Source organism: Amblyomma maculatum, chromosome 1 (genome assembly GCF_055883805.1).
Source record: "Amblyomma maculatum isolate TAMU_Amacu chromosome 1, ASM5588380v1, whole genome shotgun sequence".
NCBI classification, from domain to species: Eukaryota; Metazoa; Arthropoda; class Arachnida; order Ixodida; family Ixodidae; genus Amblyomma; species Amblyomma maculatum.
Window position 1 is genome coordinate 326,267,269 of NC_139344.1, and position 27,656 is coordinate 326,294,924.

At 46.0% G+C, this 27,656-nt stretch overlaps 2 protein-coding genes across 2 annotated transcripts in view; one reads left to right on the plus strand and one right to left on the minus strand.

Annotated features, from left to right (window-relative positions):
* Positions 1-3,018, plus strand: part of LOC146207348 (SEC14-like protein 3) — a 54,460-nt gene extending 51,442 nt beyond the window's left edge. The window contains exon 12 of the mRNA XM_084587097.1: positions 2,242-3,018. Coding sequence (XP_084443223.1) covers positions 2,242-2,354 — 113 coding nt within the window. The 3' untranslated portion in view covers positions 2,355-3,018. The remainder of the gene's footprint in view (positions 1-2,241) is intronic.
* Positions 3,019-4,016: 998 nt separating this feature from the next.
* The window catches only part of LOC146207350 (rho GTPase-activating protein 18-like), a 199,142-nt gene continuing 175,502 nt past the window's right edge, over positions 4,017-27,656 (minus strand). The window contains exons 8-18 of the mRNA XM_084586566.1: positions 17,851-18,016; positions 16,563-16,660; positions 15,063-15,140; positions 11,152-11,329; positions 10,250-10,332; positions 9,596-9,793; positions 8,890-8,967; positions 8,745-8,804; positions 7,112-7,278; positions 5,561-5,658; positions 4,017-4,730 (exon numbers count right to left, since the gene is read on the minus strand). Of these exons, the coding sequence (XP_084442692.1) occupies positions 4,636-4,730; positions 5,561-5,658; positions 7,112-7,278; positions 8,745-8,804; positions 8,890-8,967; positions 9,596-9,793; positions 10,250-10,332; positions 11,152-11,329; positions 15,063-15,140; positions 16,563-16,660; positions 17,851-18,016 (1,299 nt within the window). The 3' untranslated portion in view covers positions 4,017-4,635. The remainder of the gene's footprint in view (positions 4,731-5,560; positions 5,659-7,111; positions 7,279-8,744; positions 8,805-8,889; positions 8,968-9,595; positions 9,794-10,249; positions 10,333-11,151; positions 11,330-15,062; positions 15,141-16,562; positions 16,661-17,850; positions 18,017-27,656) is intronic.

Below are 27,656 nucleotides of genomic sequence, written 5' to 3' on the forward strand. Positions count from 1 at the left end.
CGTGTGCAAGAGTTGTGTGCGAGATATGTGCGCGAGATCTGTCATATTCCGCGATATTCCGGGAGACCTGTTCTTGTCTAGCGTTCCTGCCATCTGCAATCCCACACTTGAACGCACGCCAAGGAACGCTACGCTACAGGAGCGATGGTGTACCGTCCAAACGCACTTGCCGGAGAAAGTGTGACAGATACAGCGCCTTTCCTTTCCTGTAAATCAATTATAATTATATGTAGCACTGCAACGAACTCCAATAAGAGGCAAACAATGATAGGCAAATGATAGGAGAGGAAGGGTAGCCTTTCGCCCTTCTCAAGAAACATCTAAAAGACCCTCTAGTATTTTCGACTAACTGGGACCTGACAGTCCCTTTGGTTAAACCTTACAACTCTGTCTGCTTCTGTTGCATTGTTAACTTCATTTTTTTCTGTCGTCATGTATTCTCCATTACTACAACGTACAATTAGTTAATTCCTTCCAGCATGACACTTATTGTCATGGCTATGGACAATACCGGCAGAGGAAAAGTTATTAGGCAATTGAATACGGGGCTAGTTCTGCTGAAAACGCGGCGTCCCCGCCATTACAGTCATCCTGCGGCACTCGACAAGAATTCCATAAGTTCGAAAATAGAAGCCAATAATTTGTTTTTAATTAGCTATGATTTAGCTTGTTGTTAAACCTGGTGCTACGCGAGAGCAATCTGCATTGCTACGCTTAGGTTCTGCTTGAAAGCAAAGACATGGCTTTTGCGCATAGCAGTTTACTCTATGGTTTCAGCTTTATTTATGCCATAGGGGAATCAATTCACATATGAGGACTCCTTGCCTATCGTAATTGACCATTCTCGTTCGGGTGTAGAAGACTTCTAGTGGTATGACATCGTCTCTAAGTCGAACTATAGGGCAAACCGCCGTCACAACGTTCGAACGAGCCTTCTGTCCTAGCAACTCGCTGTCGTTGTTTACCTCTATCAACTAGCGAGTTATCTATCTTACACTTATTTTTTCTTCTTCTTCTTCTTTTTTTATTCTTCGTTTTCTCCTTCCCTTTCTTCTTCGGACAGGCACGGCGAAGTGGCGAGACTGTGGCCAATGTAGCTCTCGCTACAAAATTGGTAGGGTTTTAACAAGCTTGAACCGAGTAGGAAGTGCGAAAGCATTCTTGGTTGAATTTGACCGACAAACCAACGGCATTCTTGTTTACTGTGTGAAGCATTGAGTCACACTAAAAGTGCCTGGTTTGACCGATGACACCATGTGAAAGCACTGTTTTAATTACCCACGCCAGGACACGTGCATTTCAACGTCACGATCTAGGAGGGGGGAGGGGTGTGGGGCAGCCATGAAATCGAGGAGAACCAGCAAGATCGTTGCTTGGTTGAAGGTCGTATTAAAGCTTTCGCACTGAAATAACATTGTCATCAATAGGGCTTAGGCAGGCATACAACGCTAGAGGATATGAAGGGTCGCTGGTACCAAACGTGTTATAACGGCATCTAATGAACACGTTGTGGTGCGTGTAACAAATGTTGATTTTTATCGCGCTGAAGAAACACCACAGGAAGAAAAACACAACAGGACAGGTGTTTCTTCAGCGCTATAAAAATCAAGATCATGTACCAACTAACCCTTCAAAAAGCCCTTTTGCAGTGTAGCTAATAAACCTGTGTTTTGAATGTGTACTGATGTTACACTAATAATTATAATATATATATATATATATATATATATATATATATATATATATATATATATATATATATATATATATATATATATATATATATATATATATATATATATATATATATATATATATTAAAACATTCGTGGAATGAAAAGGCGGCGTTAAAAGCGCTATTGCATCTACTCTATTAAAGCAAAACTTAAGCATTCTTCTTTGTCTTGCATTCACTAAGTTGGTGGATTAGACTCAACGTTTTAGGCTTAGAAAAAAAAAGGCTAGAAAAGATTCAAAAAATAACATAAGCACATAATATTGTTATCCTATGTGTGATTAAAATGAATGGCATTTTAATCACAGTGCTTATATGCACCTGTAAGTGTCCATGGAAAGTACTGCTTCTTCTACTGCTTGCTCCTTCTGCTAATCATTCTAGTGATCATACAGTTCAAAGCAGACCCCACAATCGAACTCGCATTCCACCCTCTGTTTACAAGTGTCTGCCCACCTCTTGTGTTCCTGAATGTGTAATGCCTCTCTGGCATCGTTCCATTGCAGATACATTCCTGTTCGACAACACCTTCAGCTGGTTCACTGGGAAACAGCTGTCATATGTGATACGAGTACATCATGAGCCTGTCGCCAGCGTCCAGGAGAGCATCCAAAGCTGAGGCAGCTGTGTGAAGCAAAATTCAACCTGTACAGGAACTCTTCCACATGTGGATTTCTTTTTTTTTTTTTGTTTCTGCATCTTAGATATGACTGCTAAAATTGTGCATTACCTGTTTAATTTAAACACTTTCGTGAACATTAAGTATTCTTCGTTGAAGGGACCATTCTGCAGTAGAACACGTTGTTGGGCTATTTCATGCGTTGCATGAAGATAGGATTAACCAGCCAAAAATCTGCTTCTCTGGTGTTGTTTTCCTGTGTGTCTTTTTGGCTGGATAACTCTTTTTGTTTTCACACAATTCTACCTTTTGCAAGATTTAAATACACACCTCCGTTATAAACTTGCTATGAACTTGATTCCTACGCCTTTGTTTTCTTTTGCAATAACATATTTCCCTATTAAATATACAAAAATACAGCCCGCAATGATTTAAGGTGAAGCAAATGTGGTATCAACAAGGTGAAATCCCGTCTCCAGTCACTGGGAATTATCAACGAAACGAGAAAGTGGTGGCACTTAAAGACAGGGCAGAAGACAAAACAGATACACGCACTGCGCATGTCAGCCACATTTTCAACAATCTGTTTCAATCTGTTCCCTCACTCCCTATTGAATCTGTGAGGCATGCATGCCACAATACTGCAGTTTGCAGTTGCAGCGACCTACCTTTCGATGTCTTTCTATGGTTTATGGCTGTTTGTTTGTTTGTTTGTTTGTTTGTTTGTTTGTTTGTTTGTTTGTTTGTTTGTTTGTGTGCGTGCGTGCGCGTGTGCGTGTGTGTGTGTGTGTGTGTGTGTGTGTGTGTGTGTGTGTGTGTGTGTGTGTGTGTGTGTGTGTGTGTGTGTGTGTGTGTGTGTGTGTGTGTGTGTGTGTGTGTGTGTGTGTGTGTGTGTGTGCGCGTGCGTGCATGCGTGCGTGCGTGCGTGCGTGTGTCGAACGAAACAAGTAGCGTTTAGCTGATGTGCAGAAGAATAGTCCACGACGTGCCGACTTCAATAGGCCATTTATCATCTAACTAGCAATGACTGCCACGATTGGCTTCCCACTGACAAACAAAAAAATTGGAAAAGTTAAAAAAAGAGAATATTAAATAAAGCTCCTTGTATTCCTTAAATTTGTTCACACTTGGCTTTCTTAATACATCCGTCGAAACAGGACCCTCATTTCCTTAGCCTTGTCTGCTCAGTGGTGCTAACAAGGTAAAGCAAGGAGCAAATTATCAGAGGTTTGCTGTACTAACGCAAGGCCGCTTATCTCAATACCAGAGAGGCAATTTCATCTTGCTCATCACGGTTCCCTTTTGTTTGGCGCATCAGCAAAGAAAATAATGTTGCGAATTTTTTTCGTTAACTGCTGTGCAAGCAGCGCGTTAAGCATTAGGTTTGGTTTGGTTTGTGGGGTTTAACGTCCCAAAGCAACTCAGGCTATGGAGACGCCGTAGTGGAGGACTCCGGAAATTTAGAACACCTGGAGTTCTTTAACGTGCACTGACATCGCACAGCACACGGGCGCCTTGCTTTTCGCCTCCATCGAAAAGCACCCGCCGAGGCCGGGATTCGATCCCGCGTCCTTGGGAACAGTAGTCAAGCGCCGTAACCACTGCGCCACCCCGGCGGGGTGTTAAGCATTAGATGTGTGCTATAACCACATGAGTCAATGCTTCCTAGTGTATAAATCTCATTTAATCATCATTAACATTAAAAACAACAACGACATGCTCATTTCAGGCATATAACACACTTCCTACATAAAGTACACGCCTATGTATATATCAATACAAAGCGGAAGGCACATGCTGAAGGCAACGTCTGCGTCTTTAAATGACACTTCGATTGAACGATCGCGCCCACCAACCACATTTCGCACTTCTCTTTTTCCTCGATGCGCGCCGCAATTCTGCAGTCGCAAATACCCTCGCTTCGACAACGCACGGTTGCATATATGCATTCATGTAGCCAAGAATAACTCCTAATGTTGCAATACAGATGGACTGAGTGTCTGGCCCATGCACTGCAGTCTTTAAATTTCCTCGCCAGCGCACTATACAGTTAGCTTAAACATGAGCATTTGTGTGTATTCCGGGCTTCACGGTCTGTCCGCAAATGCGTTAAGAGCTTGAGCCGCTTCGCTTCTCTGAGTTACTGACTGGCCCCCTAATCAACACCAAGACAATCGACTCGTCTCTTGAGTACTGGACGTGTATCGCACTGATGGGAGCGAAGTAGAAGACGAAATGGGTCTGGAACTTTGGAATGCTGGGTGAGACAAGTGGCGATGGGTCACCGGGCGTGTTGGCATCGCACCACCCATTCGGCCACCGGGTTCTCCGCGCGCACGGCGGTCACGTTGGTGTTGTGTTCCAGCTGGCGCCAGCCTGCAGGAAATCATCAGATGATTTCAGTTTCTAGTCCATTTGAGACATTACGCCGTAGACAGAAGGCAACACAAGAGCTGGATATGAGTTTAACCTTCCCATGAAATCCCAAAGCACTGACATCTGTAAGGAGATCTGGCTCCAGAACAAGGATGGGAGAAAATATGATGAAAACGCTTGAAGGTTGTATCGCGGTTTTAACATGAGAAAGAAGAAAGAAAGAAAGAAAGAAAGAAAGAAAGAAAGAAAGAAAGAAAGAAAGAAAGAAAGAAAGAAAGAAAGAAAGAAAGAAAGAAAGAAAGAAAGAAAGAAAGAAAGAAAGAAAGAAAGAAAGAAAGAAAGAAAGAAAGAAAGAAAGAAAGAAAGAAAGAAAGAAAGAAAGAAAGAAAGAAAGAAAGAAAGAAAGAAAGAAAGAAAGAAAGAAAGAAAGAAAGAAAGAAAGAAAGAAAGAAAGAAAGAAAGAAAGAAAGAAAGAAAGAAAGAAAGAAAGAAAGAAAGAAAGAAAGAAAGTGGAGAGAAACAGAATGAAATCTGGGTTTCGCTTAGTAAATAAAACCCGACCACAGTCATAGGTCCTTCACCGAGCTATAGAAAAAAATCAATAACAAACATGTATGCAATCCATTCGACCTTATTTATGCTCATTTGTGCGTGTACTTAAAACTTAATTAATCATGGACCTTACAAAAATTTGTAAATATAATCCATTCTGTGCACTGCTTGAAACATTAGTCAGTTCTTCTTAATTTTGTCAATAGTCGACCATTGAAAAAACTCGTTCAAAGTTCTTTTGTTCATCTACCAGCACGAATCGCCGAAGAAAAGCGCACCTATGTAGCCGCCAACTTCGTACAGCCAATGGTACTTCAGGAAGGTGTTGACGTCAGTGGCGAAGCGGTTGTCACCGGACTGCTGCTCCAAGGACCTCCTGAAAACAGACGCTCCCGACCCGTTAGGCGATGCTCGAGCAAGTAAAAATTCAACGCCTCTCAGGCCAAAATACACACGCTCGATATTTGCACGAAGAGAGTGAATTCAGTGAGCGACGACTGTTCGGCCCAAAACAGACCACAACCCATAGCTAAATAAAACCTGCAGCTACAGTTTAGGGACCATGAGACTTTCGCTAAACATCCAATCAGCGTTTGCATGCTTCCAATGTCAAGCAAAAACCTAAAAAGTATGCTTCTTGATTGTAAAGCAGAGCGCGCTAAATTATTCCATAGGAAAGTAGGATGCCCGACAATGACGCCCGGTTGTGCCTTGTTCAAACAGCACGGCAAGCAAGAATGGCTCTCAAGCAAGAAGTAGACCTTATACATCGGCGATCCAACTCAATAAAAGTGAGAGGGACACTTCACGTCTGTATTTAAGGGCATGACACAAGAGCGTTAGTGGTCCCCGCTTGCTGGCTCCCCGTCGCGTACGTACACTTTTCTACTCGTCTAGTAAATAATCCCTTAATTTGTGAGCAAATTATGTAACTCATAATTATTAGCATATAGTGGTAAGCTGCCACAATACATGAAAGACCATCTGAAATAGATATAAAGCCTCGCTTTAAGCAAAAAAAGTCGCCTGAAGGTGTCAGCGTGGCTTACTGGTAGCTTGTCTAACTCGGGATTCGGGAGTGCCGATGGATCGATTCCCATGGCAAAGCGGCTGTCCGAATTGGCAGCTCCTGTTGACTCTTCTATGCCGTGTGGTCCCGTGGCGGCACACAACCAGAAAATCACTCGGTACCCGGCCATGTCACCTGCCAACTACAACCTGCCAGAGACACGCTCGTGATTTTAACGTAACATAAATGTCCCGTTCACCGAAAGTCCGTCGCCGTCCGCCCAGGCGTTGACGTTGTGAGCGCAAAATTGCGAACATGGCCCTGGCAGCTGACATGGCCTAGCACTAACTGGACTGGACTAACCCTAACTGGTCAATGGAGCAGCGCGCACAGACGACGGACAAGAAAACATGTCACAGACAACGGACGAGAAAACATGTCTGTCCTTTTCTCGTACGTTGTCTGTGCGCGCTGCTCCGTAGACGTGAATCTATATCAAATAGTCCAGTTAGCCGTTCTAGTATTAACTGGGCATAGGTTTGCCTGGCATTACGTTTGGCAAAGGCTGTGAACGTGGGTCTCTCCTTTAACGTGGGAGGGTGATATCAGAATCAGCCTGCCAGAAGCAGTGCATTCACGTTACCCCTAGGCCACGCAGGCACGTTCATACGGCTCGGTTAAAGCGGGGCTTCATATGTCGGCTGGCAGCTTACACTATCGCGTCATACCTTTAATCATACGTTGCATTCAGCACAAGATTCCTTCTCATATCTTTTGCACCACAAAAGTGCACAATCGAAGTGCACGACCGTTTACTAACCTGTGAGGCGATCCTCCACCGGTGGCGATGTCCCTCTTCCGCGCCTCAAAATTGATAGCAAGGAAGACTTCGCCGACCACGCTGCCTGCCGTGGTGGCGTCGTTTAGCGCCACCTGGTGGGTCGTGCCCGCCGATCCCTCGTGATCCACGCGCACGCGCAGCACGCCCTGCGTCAACCGCGCGGCCAGTATGTCAAGGTTCGAATGCAGACTACTCCGCACAAAGATCCAACATGCGCGACAGCCGGCGACACAAGCTTCTAGGCCTTGCGAAAGTTATCCTGTTCCCAAATACGCGCCAAGATGATAACCATAAATAGCGAACTGCGCTCAACTAGAGCAAAGGACTGGCTGTCGGCAATGTGAAGTCATATGATTATCCTTCAGTAAAAGGAAAACGCAATAATGTTCACTAGAAATAAAGAAAAAGTTATACAGCCCCTCTCCCTCCCACCCCACCTTCTAGCCAGAAGAAAATATAGGCTTTTCCCCGAACGTGCATATGCAGTAAATATATGAACGTTATTCCTGCGAAAATATTTTTCGCTGGTATGATAATCAAGCGATTTACGTGATACGTGAGTTCGTCAAGCTGTAATAAGAGTCCATGAAGAGAAAATTGCAAATATGTTGCATCAGGTACTGCAAAAATCGGAATGTTGAGGAAAAGATACACAAAAGTTTTACTCCTAAGTGTATTTGGCATCACGCCGGCACCTACCTTATCAGACGATGGTAGCCAAGCTATACCGGCATCGCTTTCTGTAACTTTACTAGCAAGCTAGTAACCTACTAACAGAATTCAATTCATTTAGCAAAAATGTCTTGTTTCCCACAAAGTGTGTGTAATCATTCCAGATAAAATTTACTGCTGTATATATGTACCCCTTAGCAATCCCGCCGAAAAACATTATGAAACGAAGAAAAATAGTCGCTGTAATCAAGCGTTCAGTTAATCCAATGTCCAGTTATCGATCGCTGAAATAATTCGACGTTCGTGGTCTTTACATTGCACTGACGGCGAGGTAAGCTCGAGGAGCAGACGGATTCAGTGCGAATAGACTAACTACGGCAGTGCTGCGCGTGAAATGGCAACTGAAAACAAACTGAAGTTCGACTGTATCCCTCCATTACTGGTTATAAACGAGGAAAAAAAAATGAATTTCGCTACCAACGAAGCTTCTATAAGCACAAGAAGGCTAGAATATAAAAATGGATGCGTCGCCATCAGCGGGCGACTTCGCAAGTAACATGCGTGCGTAAAAAAAGATATTTGGTGCCGATCTCTGAGGCTGAGCTACACTGCCATCCACTTGAAAACGGTAATCACGGAGTCATTTTCGGTGTAAATGCCACATGTTAAAACCTAGTGAATGAATTCCCAACTCTATTTTCTGAGCTGTGAATGCAATTCCCCCCCTCCTCCCCAACCCCCCAAAAAATGTATATATTTTATAATTCCTTTATAAGCACAAATATTGGATAGAGTTGTCCTCGGTGTCTTTTTTTTTTTTTTTTTTTTTTTTTTGTCATGAAACAAGTGCACAGATTTCAAAGCATCGTATGCAAAAGGAAGCAAGCGCAAACCCTCACAAGAAAAAAGTTCAGTCTTGAAACGGAGAAAACGAACTTACATCATCGTTCTCTCGTGGTTCGAACCAAGTTGCACGTTCTTTCCGTTGCTGCCTCTTCTTCTGCAAAGGGCAGGACACAAGTCTTACCAAGGGCGCAACAACAGCAGCTCGAGTGCGCGTGCACACTGGAGCCCACTGAGCTCACCTTGTTTTCCTTGGCATGCTTCTTCTCGTAGTGTATCCTGTACTCCATGCGAATCTGACCCATGAACTGCGACGGCACCTTGAAGGAGGAAAAAAAAAAAAGCGAGGGAAGGGAAACGAGCTATTAGCAGTTCAACCCAGCTTCATATATAAAAAAAGCTAGACTCCTGGAAGTTTCACTCAGATCCCAGACATGAAGGTGACAGAAGTAATTGTACTCATAGCTGTATACCTGATCCCCTAATATAGGAGAGAGTGATGAGAAATCACCAGATACTATTTGCCTACCCTCTGATGGGAAAACGGATGACGGGGCATAAATGTGGAGGCGAAAACAGATACGATTAAATTGACATCAGTACAGACTCAGATAAAAGCGAAGACATCGCCTTAAGTCCACTGAGTAGGCATGTCCAGGTCTATCTGTCTATGCTGATTGGTTGGGGCTCCTGGCGCGAATGTGATGCTCCATTGACAGAACTGCCTTTCACTTTAAAGTAATCTCGACTAAAACTACATTTGCAATTGCACGGCTAATCTCCGAACAAAACTCAAATACAAAACTAGCGCTTGAAGAGGCATAACGATGTTACCGTCGGTGAAAAGGTAAACCTTTTTACCTGTCCTACCTATTTTTATGGCCAACAGTACCTACAAAAGAGGAGAAAAGTCCTAGACGAAGCGTGAAGTCTTTTTCAAGCACTCACGATCCAGAGCAGTTGTTGGTACCAGATGAGCATGCGCGTGACACTAGTGGCGGCGCGAGCCACCCGCAGGTTGTCCTCGGTCGCCTTACGCCGCTTCGGGGCGAAAAGGTTGGGCGCCATGATCATGGCCACGTTCTGCACCGACATCCGGTTCCGGCCGTCGCGCTCCGTCACGTCTGCTAGGAAGTTCACCAGAGCCTACAGGGAATGTGAGGACAAAAGCCAACCGTCTCGTAGTGGGCCGACTTGTATCACATCCCACATCTGGTGGAAACAACAATTAAAAAAAAAAAAAAAAAAACACGCTGCCAATGCAAGGAATTTAGACCGAACAACACATTGGTGCTTACGTTAGCACTTACTAAGCATATTTTGCCAATGGAAGCTGCCCCGCTTTGCGCAATAGATAATGCAGCGTACCCCTTAGCTTCGCATCGTGACTCAATAAATCGATCCATTCTTAAATTGCAGCGACAAACAGCTCTACATCTGCAGGAGAGCATTATTCGCCATTACCTGCATGTTAGCTAGAAGAAGCGAAGCACTAATGCTAAGACAACAGTGCCCTTTAGGCTAACTAATAAATCATTCCCACAGAATCGCTCCCATCGCGAGCTTTCCGAACAATGAACCTTGGCCGACGAGAGTGCTTACGAGTAAGGTGGCTCGGTTCGCTTCCGGCAGCAGTAGCACGAGTAGGTTGAGGGCTTTGATTTGCTCCATAAAGGTCGGTATACCTGCATTAAAAAAGTAACCCGTAATTAGTAGATCGAAAAAGAAAACTTGTCAGCACGTTTTCAGCAAGCCATGCGCTCAGTATCGGACGAACTATAAACAGTCCTTCCTTATGGGTCCTCGGTACCAGAAGAATGTATGTTTCCAACGTTTCCGCAATCTCTTCTATTTTCTGAACAGCGCGGTTTAAATGAAACTACATGGGTGATTAAATATCTAGAAGCCGCTGACTTACACTACGCGACAAAAATGTTCCATGTACGATGTAGATTTCAGGGGGCAACTGAATTAAGGAATGATAACTTGGCGCCTTGTCTCAATTTATGTTTCAACAATAGCTGTCTATTTTGTGAACCACGGTGGAAGCCACAAGTGAAGCTCTTTCTAACAATCCGAGCGCTTCACACGGCATCATCATCATCATCAGCCGAACTATGCCCACTGCCTTGCAGTGGGCATAGTTTTATCCAATTTTTATCCAATTAACCCGGTTTTGTGCTAGCCGCATCCCCTTGACCCCGGCGAACTTCTTAATCTCATCCACTTGACTAAGTTTCTGCCAAACCCTGCTACGCTTTCGTTTCCTTGGAGTCCAATTGGTTACTCTTAGCGAGCATCGGCTACCCTCTCTTCGCGCTGCATGTCCTGCCCATGCTCATTACTTCTTGCATTCGACTAGAATGCCATTCAATCGCATTTTTCACTGACCCATTCTGCACCTTCCTGTCTCTTAACTTTACACCTATTTTCGTCAGCCTCAACGCGTCTACCCACCAGTTAGTACAGGTAAGATACCGCTTTTATTGTACGCGATACCTCACCTTGGACCAGGAGGAAGGCTTCGGCGTACTTGTTGGTGAGCAGCGGCTCGGGCAGGTTGCGCAGGAGCTGCTTCAGCAGGCCGGCGACTTCGTGGACGCCAAAGCGACTCAGCACCACGCCTAGCTGCTCGGGGCTGCGGCACCCGTTGTAGCACGACTCCAGTTCAGACCGGAGCGCCTGCAAAAAAGGAGGCGTTGAGAGTGCTTGGTTGCATGTTCGCATCATTTATACATTTAAGAAATTCCCAAGCAAAAGTGTTCACGAAACATCCTGGCTGGTGGAAACAGCTTAGAAAGTCCTACCTTTTGAACATACGTTATAATATTCGCATATTTCAGACACTCACTTCTTTCCTAGATGATTATTATTAGAGGGAATTAAGAGAAAGAAAGGTTAGGGGGTTAGAAAATAAATGTAGGGTCTGTCAATTGGATTGCTGTGGAAGAAATTCATATTTCACTCGCCAACCTATTTGAATTTGATCGTATTCCAATTCGGATTCTATTCCAATTCTTGTTCTTTCAAACCAACCGAGGTGCAATTGTTCTTGCACTTATATTCGTGATCGCTTGTTTTATTCGATGTTGCTGAGTCATACTCAGTCACCTTCATTTTTGCTGAGTCATTCTTATTTCGGCTTCTCCCTTCTCTCCCCACAAGTGAAAAGGGCTTTCCCTCTCCCGCCTGTTAATCATGGCAGGTGGCATTTGATGAGAAGGACATCTGAAGCACCACCTGTTACGGTTGGCAAAGTCCACGGCTGCTTCACGGGGACATGCACCGCCGCGAACGCCAGGCAATTTTCGCCTTCATGGCACTCTCCCAATGCTTTTGCTTTAAAACAAACCGTTACTATAAACAAGAAAAATACTGTATGGTTTCGGCAGTCTGCTCGCATGGCTGACTTAGCCGGGCTGTAAAATATATGGGGCGTCCGTTTATAAGCAGCAGGCTAATGAGAAAAAGCGAGCATCACAGTTCTGGACTTGAGACATCTTAGCCTGAAGGAACAAGCCAGCCTCAAAGTCTGGTAAAGCCAACGGTCGAATCATGCACTAGGCTAAAGCTACAGTACTACAATCTATCGTGCAACCAAGCGTTGTTTCACGCGGAACATGCTTCAAGAATTACCGGAAAATAATTTGTACAGTGCTTCTCTCTCTGATTCCGCCGAAAATTGTAGGGTTATTTTCGGAACCACGCTGAGCTCTACAGACATGCTCGAAGAGGGAAAGAAAAAGCGCTACTGAGACGGGCGAGGCTTAAGAAATAGAGTGAATCGGCGCGCATTTATTTTCTAAAGGGGTCACTGCCAGCTGAAAAACGACGTAAACTCAACAGACGATGGCACAGAACATGAGCTGGAATAAACTGAAAATTTGATCGTAAACACGCCGCCGGATAACAGCCACGTTGAACCAAGCAAGGACAGAAGACCTACTATATAAGTAGCCGAGAAAAGATATGTCAATTTCCTTTATCCCAAGAGCTACAGATGCTGAACTAATACATGAATCCGCTATCTAGAAGGCCTCAATGATGTCGGGTGCTTTGGCTGTTTTTCCGTTGCCCAAAATGAAACATCTCCGAAACCTAGGGTACACTTGCCGGAGCATCTGCTATAGTGCAAAGCAAGATGGTACCGCCTGTTCCGGCCCAATTTTCCTTGTTGCTATCATTCGTTTGCTCACATAATCTCCTGTATGACATATGAACAATTTCCTACAGGTCAGCGTTATGTTACAGGTGACTTCAGGTTCGCATTTTGCATACGTTTTTATGTTTGGTGAGGCATCGTTTCTTTTCACCAGCGCTGCGCAATCCATCCACAAACGCCTTCAAAGCTTTCTCGGCGCAAACCGTGAACCCGCAAGCATTCCTCCAGCGTCAAAAAATTTCAGCATTTCTGCCCACATCGAGCAAGATGTTGTACACCGATTCCCTTTCCAGACACTCAGCAGCAGCGAAAAACTGAAGCGCTGTCAGTCGGTAAGAACTTCGAGCGAGGGCCCAATATAGCCCTACACCTTTAATATCCAGCGTCCTTATAAAAACTTAACTGCGCTTCGCGTACGCGTGTGAAAGGCGCGGCTTTTGTGGGGCGCTCGCGAGCCTAGAATCAAGCGCGCGCCATCCCGGTTCTTGACCGCCGACTGCTGAACGAAGGGCCTCTCGGCACCAAGGTACGGCAGAAGGATAAACGGAATCCATCTGATGTGCGCGCCCACCGACGGCCGACGACTGTGGGCACATTCCTCTAGCCGCGCAGACGTCCGGACCCCGGCAGCACCGCCGCAGCGAAGCGCGCCTTGACCGCTCGGCAGCGGATCCTCCCCGTCCTCCGAGTAGCAGCGACGGCAGAACAGTGCGTCGACTTTCATCGCAGGTAAGGAAGCGGCACGCCTGCGCGCAGATAATAAACGCGCGCGCGCACACACACGATCCAGTTTGGCTCGGCACCGATGACCGTGAAGGCGGCGAGGGGAGACCACGCTGGGAGTATGGCCTCGGGCAAGCCAGCGCAGTTAGGGGATCGCGTGCGACGCCGGCAGGACTGTCGCTCAGGGGTTTGTTGCCCCGGCATGTACAGAGAACTCGCTTGCGAGAGCATGAACCGGCGTTTGTACTCGACCGTCAGCTGTTACTCTTACAGGTAAGAAAAATCAACATGACGTCCGAAGCGTACTGTCGGTTGCCCTCTCACATATGAAAAATGTGGAAGAAGGGGGGCAGAAGGAGGAGGAATGTTTCCTGTACGGAAACATCAACACGCATCTCAGCATATATGTCGAAAAGCTGAAACTTAACTGTTTAGATTTCGCCAGGCACCGCGCCCATTGCGAGCTATAGGATCTGTACTGTCCGCGAAAGCCGCATTGTGTGTTTTCGCAACAATTACTTGGAGTGCAACGTAAAGGCAACCTGGCAACGACCGACACTAGCTGCGGGTAGTTGGCTCAGTGGCTTTAGTCTGGTCATCGAACCCAAGGCCGCGAGGTCGAATCCCGGCAAAGGCGACCGTATCCCGATGAATGCAAATGTATGCAAATGTAAAAACACTCGTGAGTTGTGAGATGCTGGCGCAATTTAATTTAAAAAAATATCCCGGGTGGTCTAATAATGCCGCGTCTTACATTGTACGGCATCTTCCCTTGTCAGGTGTAGCTCCGGACATTAAAGCGCACATACTTGCTTCACTCGTAAAAAGAAAAAAAAAATATGGGTAAGGCGGAAAATAAACTCCACGATCAAGACCCAAACGCAGGAGTACTGATAAAAAATGACAAAAGAACCGTGCGAACAAAATGCTATGTCGAGCTCGCTCCATATGTTCTACTATCCTCTATTTGCACTTTCCAACGTGGAACTGTCTAAGGGTGGTTTAGAAAGAAGCCATCAAAGTCTGTATGTAGAACGTGGGACTGTTCATCATGCGCATTCCTACAAGAACTCAGTGGCATATGTTGCCCAGAACGCCTTGATTACGGTTTCCCACACCGCACGATCTGTACCCACTGTTTGCTGCTCGTTTTAGAACTTAAAAAAAAAAAAAAAGAAAAAAAAAGAAACGAAAACTTTTGAACCTGTCCGACTTCAAAGATGTCATTCCATCTCGCATACGTCGCCGAGCGAAGCAGTGAGGAAGTTTTCATATTAACTGCGTATTGATAAAACCGTCCAGAATAAATCGTACCGGGGAAGATTCGAACAACACGCTCTGTTGGGAAAAACGGTTCGACGTGATTGAAGTACCGGCGCCGATACATAGGGACAAATACCGGACACATATGCGCCATAAAATACACAAAGTTGCCTCATGCACAGATGCGACAAACGAGGCCCAGTTGATCGCGCTCTCTGGCATCTGACAGCAGCACAAGTAAGGTAGAGTGTATTCGCCGTCACTCACATCGATCTTGAGGGCGGATCCGGAAACGCGCAGGATGCCTTCCTCCTGTAGCCCACAGCGACGCAGGTGGTCAAGGATCTGCAACACAGAGGGCGCACCGACCAGTGATGCATCAAATCCGGTCGTTTCCTTCAAGACGCGTAGTTTGAAGTCCCGACACCTTCCGGGAAAAGAAAGCGCATTTCAATAGACCTCGTTCCTTTCTGGAGGAACCTCGAAGTTTTCTCTGTTTCATATGTACTATATATAAAACTCTAAAACTGGGGTCCCAATGATAGCCCGCAGGTTTGCTTCAGCTCACTGCGTTGTGTAATGAGGACCGCAGTTTTATCAGAACGAAGGTTATCCGTATACCTATCCGCCAGCTACCTCATACTCTTTCCAAAGACAGCACGGCGTTTTCGACCGCTACCGCATGCTCTCCAAAGAGGGCAGGGCGCTATCAGCACGCGCTCTGTTGCATAATAAAAAAGGAGGGGCGGAAGGGGGGGGGGGGGGGGCAGTCTGTTTGAAGCACCATGAAAGGTAAAGACAACGTTATCTTTCGTACTGCTGCAAACAGCTTGTGAAACAGAGTATAGGTTAGCGCTGGTAACATCCTGAATGACATCGTAACGAAACGCAGTAATTAATTTAAATGATACCAAGGGCATACTTTTTTTTTTTTCTGTTAAAGGTGCTGTATAATGCTAGTGGTCCACTTTAGATATGCACGAAAGTTAGCTTTTTTTTTTTCTTTTTTTTTTTCGTGGCCTAACAAGTGACTGCGCCGCTTTCGTTCTTCTATTGAACATGGTGCTCCTTACTGCATTTGGCAAATTCGACGCTTGCCAATTCCGCGCATTGCTTTATTATCGATACCACGGCCGCTTGATCTCCCAAGGGAGATCCGTGTCTATACACTCGTGCACCAGTGATAAAAAAGAACATTTACAAGGGTGCACTTCAGTCTCCTTATGTGTGGAAATGCGAAAGCATTGCGAAGTTCCGTGCCTAGTTACATTATTAGCGCGTTCTGCGTTTCGTTGCTCATCCGAAGTCTACAACTTTACATTTACTTCACATTTTTTCAAACTTTTTTATTACTTTATTTCTACTCATATCTATATATTCTTATTTATTTTTTACTTTTTCTCAACCATTTTTTTTTTTTTTTAGGGAAAGACTGCCGCTGTTGTTTTTTCCCTCAACGGCGTCTGGCGTCCTTATACGCTAGACAAGCAGAATTATGCACTCGTTCTCATGAAGCCGGCTAGTGTAGTGGTTTGCGCGTTAGACTCGGGAATAGAAGGATGGTGGTGTGAGTCCGGGCGTGGACAAGATTCATATTTTTCTTACTTTCTTATTATCGCCGTTATGTACACATCTTATGGTCACAGATCCTGCCCACATCTCTTGTCCACGTCATCCATGAGCCAAGAAACGCTTTCGCGTTAAAACACCTTGTCTGGACCTTCATAACGGTCCCATGGAAGCGGAAGCATGGGAAAGCATGTTTACCTCCCGGATGACGAGGGGAACCTTCTGCTCGGCCTGGACGTGTCGCAGGTTGTCCTGCTCCAGGAGGGTCGTCAGCGGCACGCCGTACAGCAGGCTCTCTGCAGGGCGACAAGAAATGCGTTGCCTTTCAGTCCTGGCCGAGGACAGCTTACGCGATGTGATCTGCGGCGTCTGGCGGTTCAGGTGCGTTCGATGAAACCCAGGTTTAAGTTAATAGTTCTTGACGTCCCAAAGCGAGTCAGGCTGAGGCGCTGCCGTAGTGGAGGGGTCCGAAAATTTACACCACCAGCAAGTATTTAACGTGCCCTGAAATCGAACAGCACACAGACCCCTGGCACAGATGCCGTGGGCTGGAGCATCTAGATGGACGCCCATTGACTGAAATTAATATTTTAGGCCCCTGGCCACGGTGATCTTCAGCGGTGAAGGCCTCCCAGGCACTGCTCCGCTTTGTGAAAAGCGCAGGCCTAATCGAAAGACTATGAGTTTGCTGTTATGTTATGTGATATGACTGTGACGTGATGTGATGTGGCATGTCTGTGATGTGACTGTACTAACTTCACCCATCCCTTTCTCACAACTTTTATATCCACTCACCTCTTTCCCCCAGTGCAGGGTAGCAAACCGGTTTCTTTTACCGGTTAACCTCCCTGACTTTCCTCTTCATCTTCCTCCTCCTCCTCCCCCAAAAAGCAGCCGCCACGGCAGCGATTTGGTCACGAGCTTAAGGAGTCGATTGCCTTAACCATTAGGCTTCCGCGGTAGATGGTCGATGAAAACTATTATTTCTATTTTATACAGCGGTTTATTCCTAGCCCTATAAGTATATGGCTACGAATACAGCGAATACATACAATTCATAGGGTCATTTTTTTTACTCTTCTTATTATCAAACAAAAAGAAAGAAAAAAAGGTAAAAAAGGTTGGGAAGAGACTGGCTAGCAATTGCCGATTAGAAAGTCGCCGAGATGCTCGAAACGATGAGCAGAAGAAACAGAAAGTCAAGGGGAAATCGGAACGTCAACACGGTGTGCACAGAACAAAAGGGTAAATCACCACGAAGTTACTTCAGTTCAAAGAAAGACAACGCGGCATAAAAAGCACGAAATATTGTACACATCCAGTGCCGTAAAACTCAAAGCAGCGTTTAGCCACGTGGGTATATTACTGTTTACTACTCCAATAAGGCAGATGTACCCCGAATGCTGCAACTATAACGTTTAGCGAATTTCCACGCAGTTTATGAAAAGTGAAATTTTAGCCCGACCGAGACGAGTAGGCGGCCAACCTTTGGTCCTCCGGCGCGTGTTCTTTCGGCGTGCGTAGGTAATGCCAAGTCGGTCGAAGAGTGCAGTGAGTTCGATGAGCGCCAAGCTGCGGACCTTGCGCCAGTCGGCCGGAGACAGGTGGCCCGGCACCGTCACGCCAGCCGGCTGCTCTGACAGGGTCACCAGCTGCGAAGAGAGAACAACGCGCGGAGGTCAAACAGGCCCCGAGACAGCACAAGCGAACTCGCATTCAATGTAATCTTTCCCGTTTAGAAAGACCGTCAATAGTAAGTTCGACTGTTCGAACGATCGATCATTTCAACAATCAGTTACTCAACAGGAAGTATTGAATGAAATCACCCACTGATCTGACGGAAAATTTGCAGTGAATGTACCCATTGATCACACAGTCAGTCAACTGCCCAGTATCGTTCACCAGTCAAAGCTAGCAACTAAAATATAAAAATCTTAACTGGGTGCCTGACCTCCTCGTATATCCTGCAAGGCAATGTTTTTCGCCCGACATAAAGCAGCAAGGGATGAATTTCGCTCCTTTAGAACTCAGTTTTTGTTCCCTAGAGTGCGAGATAGTTGATCACCGGTCAGGGAAAGACTACCTTGACAAGGGCCACACCTGGACGGACGGCCATATTGTAGAATGGCGAGGTAGGTGCAATGAACTTAAGAGGAATATACGAACACTCAGGAATAACTGAAAAAAAAAAAAAAAAGGTAAACTTTTGTAGTGCCTTAACCAGGGCGCACAGTGCGCGCGCTTTTGCAGAACGCGTAGTTGGTTCGCAAAGCGATAAACGGAAACTACATCACGCCATTAGAAGAATCATTCCATCTTGCTTGTCGAAAGCTGTAGTGTAGAATAAATTCGGTCTATTAACAGATTTCACCACGATTAAAGACAACGTTTCTTTGCATCAAGAGCTCAGAGGCGACATCATCTTGCCTTGACCAGCAGCGCACGACTTGGTGCGCGCGAAAGGTATCGGGCTGCACACTAAAGCGACTGTTTGTTGGCGTTTGTTCGTCGCTGGAAGCAGCTTCCCAAAAATTCCATGCATTCTATTTCGACGCTTACGACGATGAAAATTTACAAAACTAACATCAAACATCACAATGGCAAAGCCTCGAATGAGGATAAAGAACACCGAATTTCTGCCGCTCCGGCAAGCAGCACGGCATTTCGAGATCCAGACGTATCTCAGTCAGTCTTGATTGAGACACGTCTGCACCCGACGACCTTGCTTGGCTGCCATTTGTCGAAACGTCGGAAACGTGACCGAAGCGCCACGCTCACGGTTCACAGCGTTTCTTTTAAATGAAGGGAAACAAAGACATACACAGAACGGCGGGACATTCCAACGGCCAACCGAAAGGCATCTACTGTCGGCGGCTGGACAGACGCAGAGCTATGCCGAAAGCCGTGGTCGCAAGTATAAGGCGACCTGTGCCAGTAAAAGGCCGCGAAGCGAACGCTGTTGCGACAGAGCCGCCAATGACGGACCATCCATCAGCACGGATTGCGGAGGAAGTGAATGTGGCACGTTGGTTTAGTTCGCCCATGTAACTCTTGTCGTTAGATGTTTTGAAATATTTCGTACATTTCATTCCACGAATTATTTAGAGAAATCTCTCTTCCGCTTCAGTGACATGCGGCTGACACATTTATAGGCGCGCATATAACCGTGTTGCCAACGGAAGAATACGACTGAGCCCGTTTTTTATACAAATTCCATTTCGTTCTTGGAATCTCTGCTGGCGTGAGGTTCCAGCACGCACGCGACAACCTACGTGCACGTTGATTTGGGGAATGTGTGTAAACAGCATTCCGAGAAAGCATACCCCCAAATGTGGCCCTAGTATAGGTGAACTATGCGTCATTGACCCTCGCACAGTGTCAATGTCAGCAAGAAAGCAGTACTGCAGACGCTGCAATAGAAACGTTTACACAATATTATGATAAAAGTGTAAAAAAGAGAGCAGTTGCTAGCTATGGCAGTGGTAGGCGACGTATTATTCTGCCAAACAGTAAGCAGAATCGTCACAATTTTATTATTTGATTGTATCAAGTACCATTAACCAGCAAAGCCTTAAAAGCGGACTACTTTCTCTCACGTAGGAATTATGTGGAGTGGTTACTGCAGACTTTAGTTGCATTCGACCATGACATCGGTAGCCTTATACGGCACGACGTTATGCCGCATTACATTGTACCGCAGAGAAGGCAACAGCCACGCATTGCGTTACAGCAACATTTACTTACAATTAGGACCACTAGTTAGCACTGCAATGTAGTCCTTTAAAATAGCACCGCTGACCTGCACTAATAAGTACTACACAGATCTACTACGTGGTAATACTAACCACCATTAAGTACTACTATTTAGCAACTAATTAAGATCATTTCTTAACGCACACTGTCCGCACGACAATGCTACCGCGTCAACCTATGATGATACTTAAGCGTCCCACTACGCTTTTTATCAGCCCAATGATTCGACTTACCAGAGTGCAAAACTAGTCGTCCTTACAGTCGTGTTTGTAGAAAGGCATGTTATAGACTTTTAAAAACAATTGACCACTTGCGGCCGAAACGTCAGACAAAAACGCAGGTGGTTGTTGGCTTTTAAAAACAGTTTTTCGTGTTAACGTTGGGTTTCTGCACTTGATGGAGCGAAAGGCGGAAGCCCACGCGGTTCTGCGTACTGACGACAGTGGTGGAAATGGCGCTTAACCATCAGGGCATAGTCATAGCATCAACCTTTTTGGGGGGCTTATCTCATTGTTTCATATTGGCGCTCTTTCATGCTATAGATTATCCAACTGAACTAAGCAGGCTGCCCTAGTGACGACAATCAACAGAACTGCGCTAGCAGGCGACGTTTCGCGAGGAGGTACAGGGGCTGCCAGTCCGTAAAGGAGTGCAAAGTAGCGCAGTGCTACTTAAAAACGAACAACCGCGCCACTTATTTCAACCATTACATGCTACCTGTGAAATTATCTGATCAGGAAAGACTGGCTCTGGGAGGCTCCCGGTGATTGATAACTTCTGGAGACTGTTAATTTTCTCCTTTATCTCTGTGCAACTCCCGCTCAATGGCCATTTAGCTGTGGCGTGTATGCTACAAATGCCGAACTGTGCCGATAAGACCGAGTTTCGAAAATGAATTACGCGTTTTAGTATCGCTCCTTTTGCTTGCTTGCTTGCTTGCGTTCTTGTTGAAATCGAACAGTTGAACTTCTACTTAGCAGTTTTAGAGATAACTAACCAGGCAGCAGCGAAACTTGACAATAATTTTACAAGTTTTTTTAGGTCCAATGTTGATTCAGTGTTTTAGTGTGATATTTTTAACGTTTCTATATTGGTTCATGTTACTAATATCCTTGAAATAAACATTAAAATAGATTTTTCCTTACATTAAATAAACATTTATATAACATAAATGGAAAATTCTTAATATATTAAAATATATCTGTTGCAGGGTGCGGGCCCGCCAGGTCAAAATATACATAACGTTTTTCAAGGAGACATAACTAGGACGATAGAGCTCCGGCTCCGCAATATAGCCCAACGTGCAACTCGTACATTCAGCTCCCGGCGAATATTATGGAAACAACCTTATATAAGCAACACTGAGGGGTGTCGCATGAGTGATAGCGGCGAATGGGGAAAATAAGCAAGGCATTGCAATAAAACAACGCAGCTGTGCATGCAATGTATGGTAGTCACTATTTCTAGTGATTTTATTGCGAAGTACAACTGGACGAAGGACATCGTTGATGTAAGACCATGTGGGAAAGTTTTGGTACCCAGTGCTTGAAATATATTTGTAGTGTTTTTTATAGTGATGGTTCAAAACATTGTAATCACGTGAAGAAGAGTATACAAAATAATTAAAACGGTGAAATAATGATGTGATACAACATATATTATTTGTTAATTTATAACATTAAAGTAACATATAAAAGTCAGCGTTACGAAAACGTTTACTTCGCATGTTAAACTAACGTTTTCGGTCTAATATGTAACGTTGTAGATACATTTATCTCAAATATAAAGTACCAGAGCAAAATAAAACTTCAACCATAACATTTTTATAACCTCTCATTCTAATGTTAGGTACTACGTGGGTACTGTCCGCGTGTTATTAAACAAGCTGTACCATAAATACAGTGCACAATGCGCATGACACAGGTAACTGTACGCCAAACCAAGATTTTAAGAATGCAGTAACGCCGACCTCATCATCTCCTCTCTGCCCCATTCACGCAAGCCCATTTAACAGGCGCATGATCTCCCACAACGCCGTAAAACCCAAGCCAGCACATTCCACGGGCTAAGACAGAAACATGGACACGTTTAAAGGCGCGCTGCGCTAGGCGTCGTATTTTCTTCTTACCTCTTTTGCCTTCCTTTGTTTTTATCTTCCTTTCCTTCATTCTCGCTTCGTTCATGTTTTCCGTTTCTCCTGAGCCTTAGATGACTCTCGCACTTCGCTTCAACAGCCTCACTTGTACAAGCCAAGAATGCATTGTCGTTGTAAAACGCAATCGACGCTTCGTCTTCGTCTTCTAACCCCGTGCCTTTCGTGTTTTCCCCCTTCCTGTTTCTTCTCACACACTCCGTTTTCGCAAACAAATTGCGACCTCACGGCCCGGCATGCCAACGAACGCTCTGCGCGGGAGCGCTTGCATTTTGTCCTCGTGCAAGTTCACCGGGACAGCGCATGCCCGCTTGGAAGCCATACGAGAGGCGTCGCACCTTTTTAACGAGGGTTTCACTTTTCTTTTCTCTGTCTCTGTTTCTCATTTTGTTTCTGCTGTCTTGGTCGAACTCCAGTCCCAGCATGCAGGAATTAGCCCGGCGCCGCAAACGCACGTATATAGACAGCGAAGCTACGCAGCCACAATTGTAGACCGCACGCAAGGAGACGGTGGAAAAAGAGTGCTTAAAATGTTGCTCGCCGAAGGCGACCGGGAAAGGAAAACGGTTCAGAGCGAGAGTCCATTCGCAAGTCGAGGAACAGCGGCCGAAAAGTAAAAAGGAAGCCAGAAGAAACGGTAACAGCATCGTTAGGAATGCATATGTGAAAGAAAGCAATGAGGGGGGGGGGGGGGGGGGGGGCATCCGCGGACACACATCGGTGTAGAGCGTGGAAACTGCCCGAGAGGAAGCGTCTCGCACGCGAACCCGCACTACTAGACGCGCGTGACGGCAGCAGCAGCGGTGGCGACGACGACGACTCGAGCCAACTTTTGTATAGGAGCCATTGCCCGACACGCAAGTGCAAACGCGCTCGGAAGCCAGCGTTTCCCGGAAAAAAAGTGAGAACCATATTGCTTAGGTCTCCTAAAGGCTCGCTTCACTCTTGTTCTCGTGGTAAAACGTTATAGGAGTTTGGCGGAACCAGTAAGCTGATTCTACGGAAAACCTGAAATGCGTGGGAGGAGATATAACAGCGCCAGGCGGAACGCAGAATGATTAAGACTTCCTTCCCCGGAGAGAGCGCCCAAGCAGAAATGGAAAAGAGTGGGTTGCGTAAGAACAAACTTTCATATCATTGAATGAGATGCTAATCAGAGGAATCAGAGGGTCCAATGAAGAAGCCCAAAAGTTTGTGACAAAACAGCGCAGAACAAGCGGACAGAAAAGAGACAGGCGCTGACTTTGTCACATATGATCCAATAATAAAGATGCCCAAGCTGCTGATCGTGATCAAAATTTTGTGTTGCTATTTCAAAGCATCTTCATCTTCATGTCATTCTGCAACTTCGCACCTTTTCTGAGTTTAAGACAGCTTTGCAATTTTATCTATCGGTTCGAATGATGGGATGACCCCCGTCGTTTTTTATTAAACGTCTTGTCGCTGTCGCTCTCTTCTTTCCCTTTCCCAGAGAAAAATAAACAAAGGGGTGCGAAGGTTGGTTCGAAAGAGGCGCACACGGTGTGCTACGGTCGCAGTCACTTAACTGTTACTAGAAAATCTTTTCGTCTCTGAAACTCTGAAAACTAGTGCAGAAGAGAACGCCCCGAAGACAACGCGACCGGCGCAAGTATGTGCGCGTGTTGATGAGGAGGGAAGGGGGGGGGGGGGGGTGAATTACTCCCACAGGCTCGCTATTCACGCAATACGAAAAGCAAAAAAAATATTAGTTGGAACTTCTCAATGCACATTTGACATGCACGCGCACGGCTAGTATCTTGATAAATGAGTGGTGGTGCAGTGGTTAGGAGGCTCGACTGCTGTGTGCAAGGATGCGGGATCGAATCCCGGCCGCGGGGGACGCTTTTCGTTCGATGGAGGCGAAAAGCAAGGCACCCGTGTGCTGTGCGAAGTCAGTGCATGTTAAAGAACACCAGGCGGTCTAAATTTCCGCAACCCTCCACTACGATCGAAGTCTCTCATAGCCTGACTGTCCTTTTGGACGTTAAAGCTCACAAACCAAACCAAACTAAATGATGTACGCTACTCGACGACACCGCGAAACCTTCAATCAGCGATTGATTAGCACAGCAAATAAAGGGATCCAAGCAGCTTAGTAGTAACGTGGTCTGCACGTTAAAGGGGAGGTCTTCTCATCAACACTGAGATCCAGCGTTTCTCCTGTCGCCTTTTCCGGGTTCTATGCACTGCATTGATCCACACGTAATCTTTCAAGGACGCTTCGCCAATAGAGCAACAAGGTCAAGTATTAGGCCGAAAACAGTCTGTCACTTTTCAATAGTGCGGACAGTCACACGAACTACATCAACAGGATTCAAAAGAACGTAGGGTGTTGTCAGCGTGGGAGTACTTATTTGTTATTTCCCTTATTCACCTTCTAATCATATCCCAATTTTATCAAAGTGTGCGCGTCTGGAAAGAGGCACAATGCCAGATACAGTTTTAACGCCATCGAAAACTCTCGAAGACATCGGCGAAATAGTGTTTTTAATGTTGTTCTGAATATCACTGAAAAATAATTCGCAGTCTCATCGCGCTCCTTACGGCACAGAAGTGGCAATGATAATCGTAATGCGACACGCATCATCTCTCAGTCGTGGTCAATTCCATGACCACTCCAGTTATAGGACCATCGATGACAAATCCTTTTGGCTCGCCGCGTCTCTTGCCCGGATGTCCCTTCTGGCTGGTATTCTACTAGGCAGAAGGCGTGGAGCTTTCGGCTATAACGTGCCAAGCCAACGGACAAGGAACACCTTGAGACTCCGCAGAGCCCCTAATGCCGCGGTCATTGTGTTTTTGAAACTGCCACGCAATTGAGTGCATGTACATGTTCGTCATGATCCGACTGAACGAAAGCTTACTCGACTAAGCGCCCTCCTCCTAGAGCCCACGTGCCAAGCAATAAAGTCGAAGCAGCATAGACCCTCGGGCAGTTAAGAATCGCCCAGCCTTTTCGAGCGTGCCTCCAGGCGAGTGTCCAGCGGAAGAAGAAGCGTCGACGGCGCCACGGCGGCCAATGTCGCGGGAGCACCGGCCGGCCAGCTGGACCACGCGCGCGCAGGAGGGCGCGTGGCGTCGCACGAATTGCGCGCAGCCCAAGCGTGCAAGTGTGCCAGTGGTGCGCCCAAGCGTCCCCATCGGCGAGGAGCGGCCGCCCGCGCTGGCGACATATCGGACAGCGGCCACCAACGGGGTCACCCTTTCCACGATTTCGCCGGTTTTCTATATAAGCGCGCCTGCCACTCCTCTTCGCGCTCTGACCAACGCCACTGCCCGAACAACACACACACAAACGGAGTCTGGCCAAGGCGCCCGGTAGGAGAACCTCATGCACCTCTTTAAAACCTTCTTTCTCTTGGATTTAGTTTTTAATTCTGAACGTGTAGACTAATTAGATATCCGATCCGCAATGTGCTTAAAATGAGGCACTCATGTGCGCATAAACATAATGACCTTTTATGTGTCCGGCATCTTTTCAAAGAAAGAAAACCCACCAAGCGAGGTGCGAGGAGTGCGCGTGCACCTTTTTTGCATTCCCGTCTCACTCGACGGTCGGTGTCGTTCAGATGTGTATGCAAATATGTTTCTATATAGCTCTGCTGGTAACCGGACCAATCTGCTGTAAATCCCTCCTTCAGTGCAGTCAAAGCAAATCCAGAGCTTTGCTCTTGGAACGAAAGGTCTATGTGCCGACTTGGGAAGAAAATAAGTTCATTTCAAGAATTTAACTTTTATAGACTACAGCCTTCGAAACGGCACGTCGCAAGATGGATCGGTTAGCATCAATGTTAGAGTTAACAACACCACCGCCAGGGTAAGCAACGTCACTGTATATCTCTACCCAGTGATCTGATTACAGGGCTCCCACATCGATAGCGATGAAACAGCGCTGTCAGTGGCGAAGAAGTTTGACATATGCCGTTCGTACTTTGCAACCAACTTTTCGATGGCAATCGAGCAAGTGAAGTAGCCAACAACGGCCTTCATTAACTCATAAAGGCATTTCGACATAGTTAGAACGTGTTAAATGACCTCACACAGCTAGGGCACTAGAATATCGCTAGTTAGGACCACACCCTTCCAAATGTAGGGTCTCGACGACCTATAGGAAGTGCAGCGGCGGAAGTCTTCGATGCCGACAAAGAATTAAAGCGCGCCAGCAAAGACGGTGACGTGACAGCAAGAGCTGAGAGCATCCGATAATGCAGCTCTCAAATAGAAGTGCATTAGGCTGAATATTTTCTTCTTATCGCATGTCCTCTCGCGTTATTTCGAGTTGCCGAACAGAATGCCCTGACGTGATTTCGCACTTGACGCTCTTGCGACGACGCCGACGGTCATCTTGCAAGAAGGCTCTGCTGGACACCTACTCCTTATATAGCCGCTATGCAGACGCAGTGCATAGGCAGCGAGGGTTAACCAAGGATAACACGTTCTAAATTTTCGAAGCGCACAATCTAAGTGCGTCACGTTTCCACATATAGCTAGGCCTTGGCGGATGAGGCACCATCATATTCGGAGCGATGCGAGGAACGCGTATTCAAATCATCGCAATCGGAAAAGAGCTTCCAGGTTCATTAGTGCTTCTACGCAGAGTCCTTCATCCCGCGTCGTGTCAAGACTCTCCCAGAAGCTGCACATCACGGAGACAGGTTAATTAGGTGAGTGAGCCATATCGTGTTTTTGTTGAGAGCAACAGAAAGTACAGGTGAAATAGCAGTTGCGCCACGAATATACCATCACCGGGATAGAGGAAGGCGTGCCAAACAGAATGGTGCTTTTTGTTTTTGTTGTTGTTGTTAAACGTACACCAAGCCGTGCATGTTCTCAACAAATATTCGCATGCTACCTGGCAGCGGAGGTTGGCTAACCTCAATCAACAGATGGACGACAACACTGAGACTTGTGGGAGCGTTTTTAAATGAGCATTTCAGTGCGCCCGCGACAAGTTCAACGACCATCACGGGGTTCTATGGGGCAGTGTCCAAAGAAACGTTTCTCGTCCACGCGAAGTGGGCTGGTAACAGTCAAACTTGTATCTTTCTTTCTCTCTCTCTCTCCTTCCCGATGACAACTTTATTTCTGTAATATCCATACTACTTTTTATCTGTGTCTGTAGGGATTGGTGCACTTACCGCGAGGTCTAAAATTGTAAAAAACAAGCAATAATCGTACGTTCAAAATATCTCGCTTTTATACATATGAATACCACACATCAAGTGTCAAAATAGTTACTCTGTCTTGGTAGCAGAGACAATAGGTTGCTAGTTTCTCTTCACTATTTTTCCCAGTCCCGCAACATAAATATACCGACAGCGCGCATTCGAACGAGCGCGCTTCGTACGCGCAACTCAAGCTAGAGA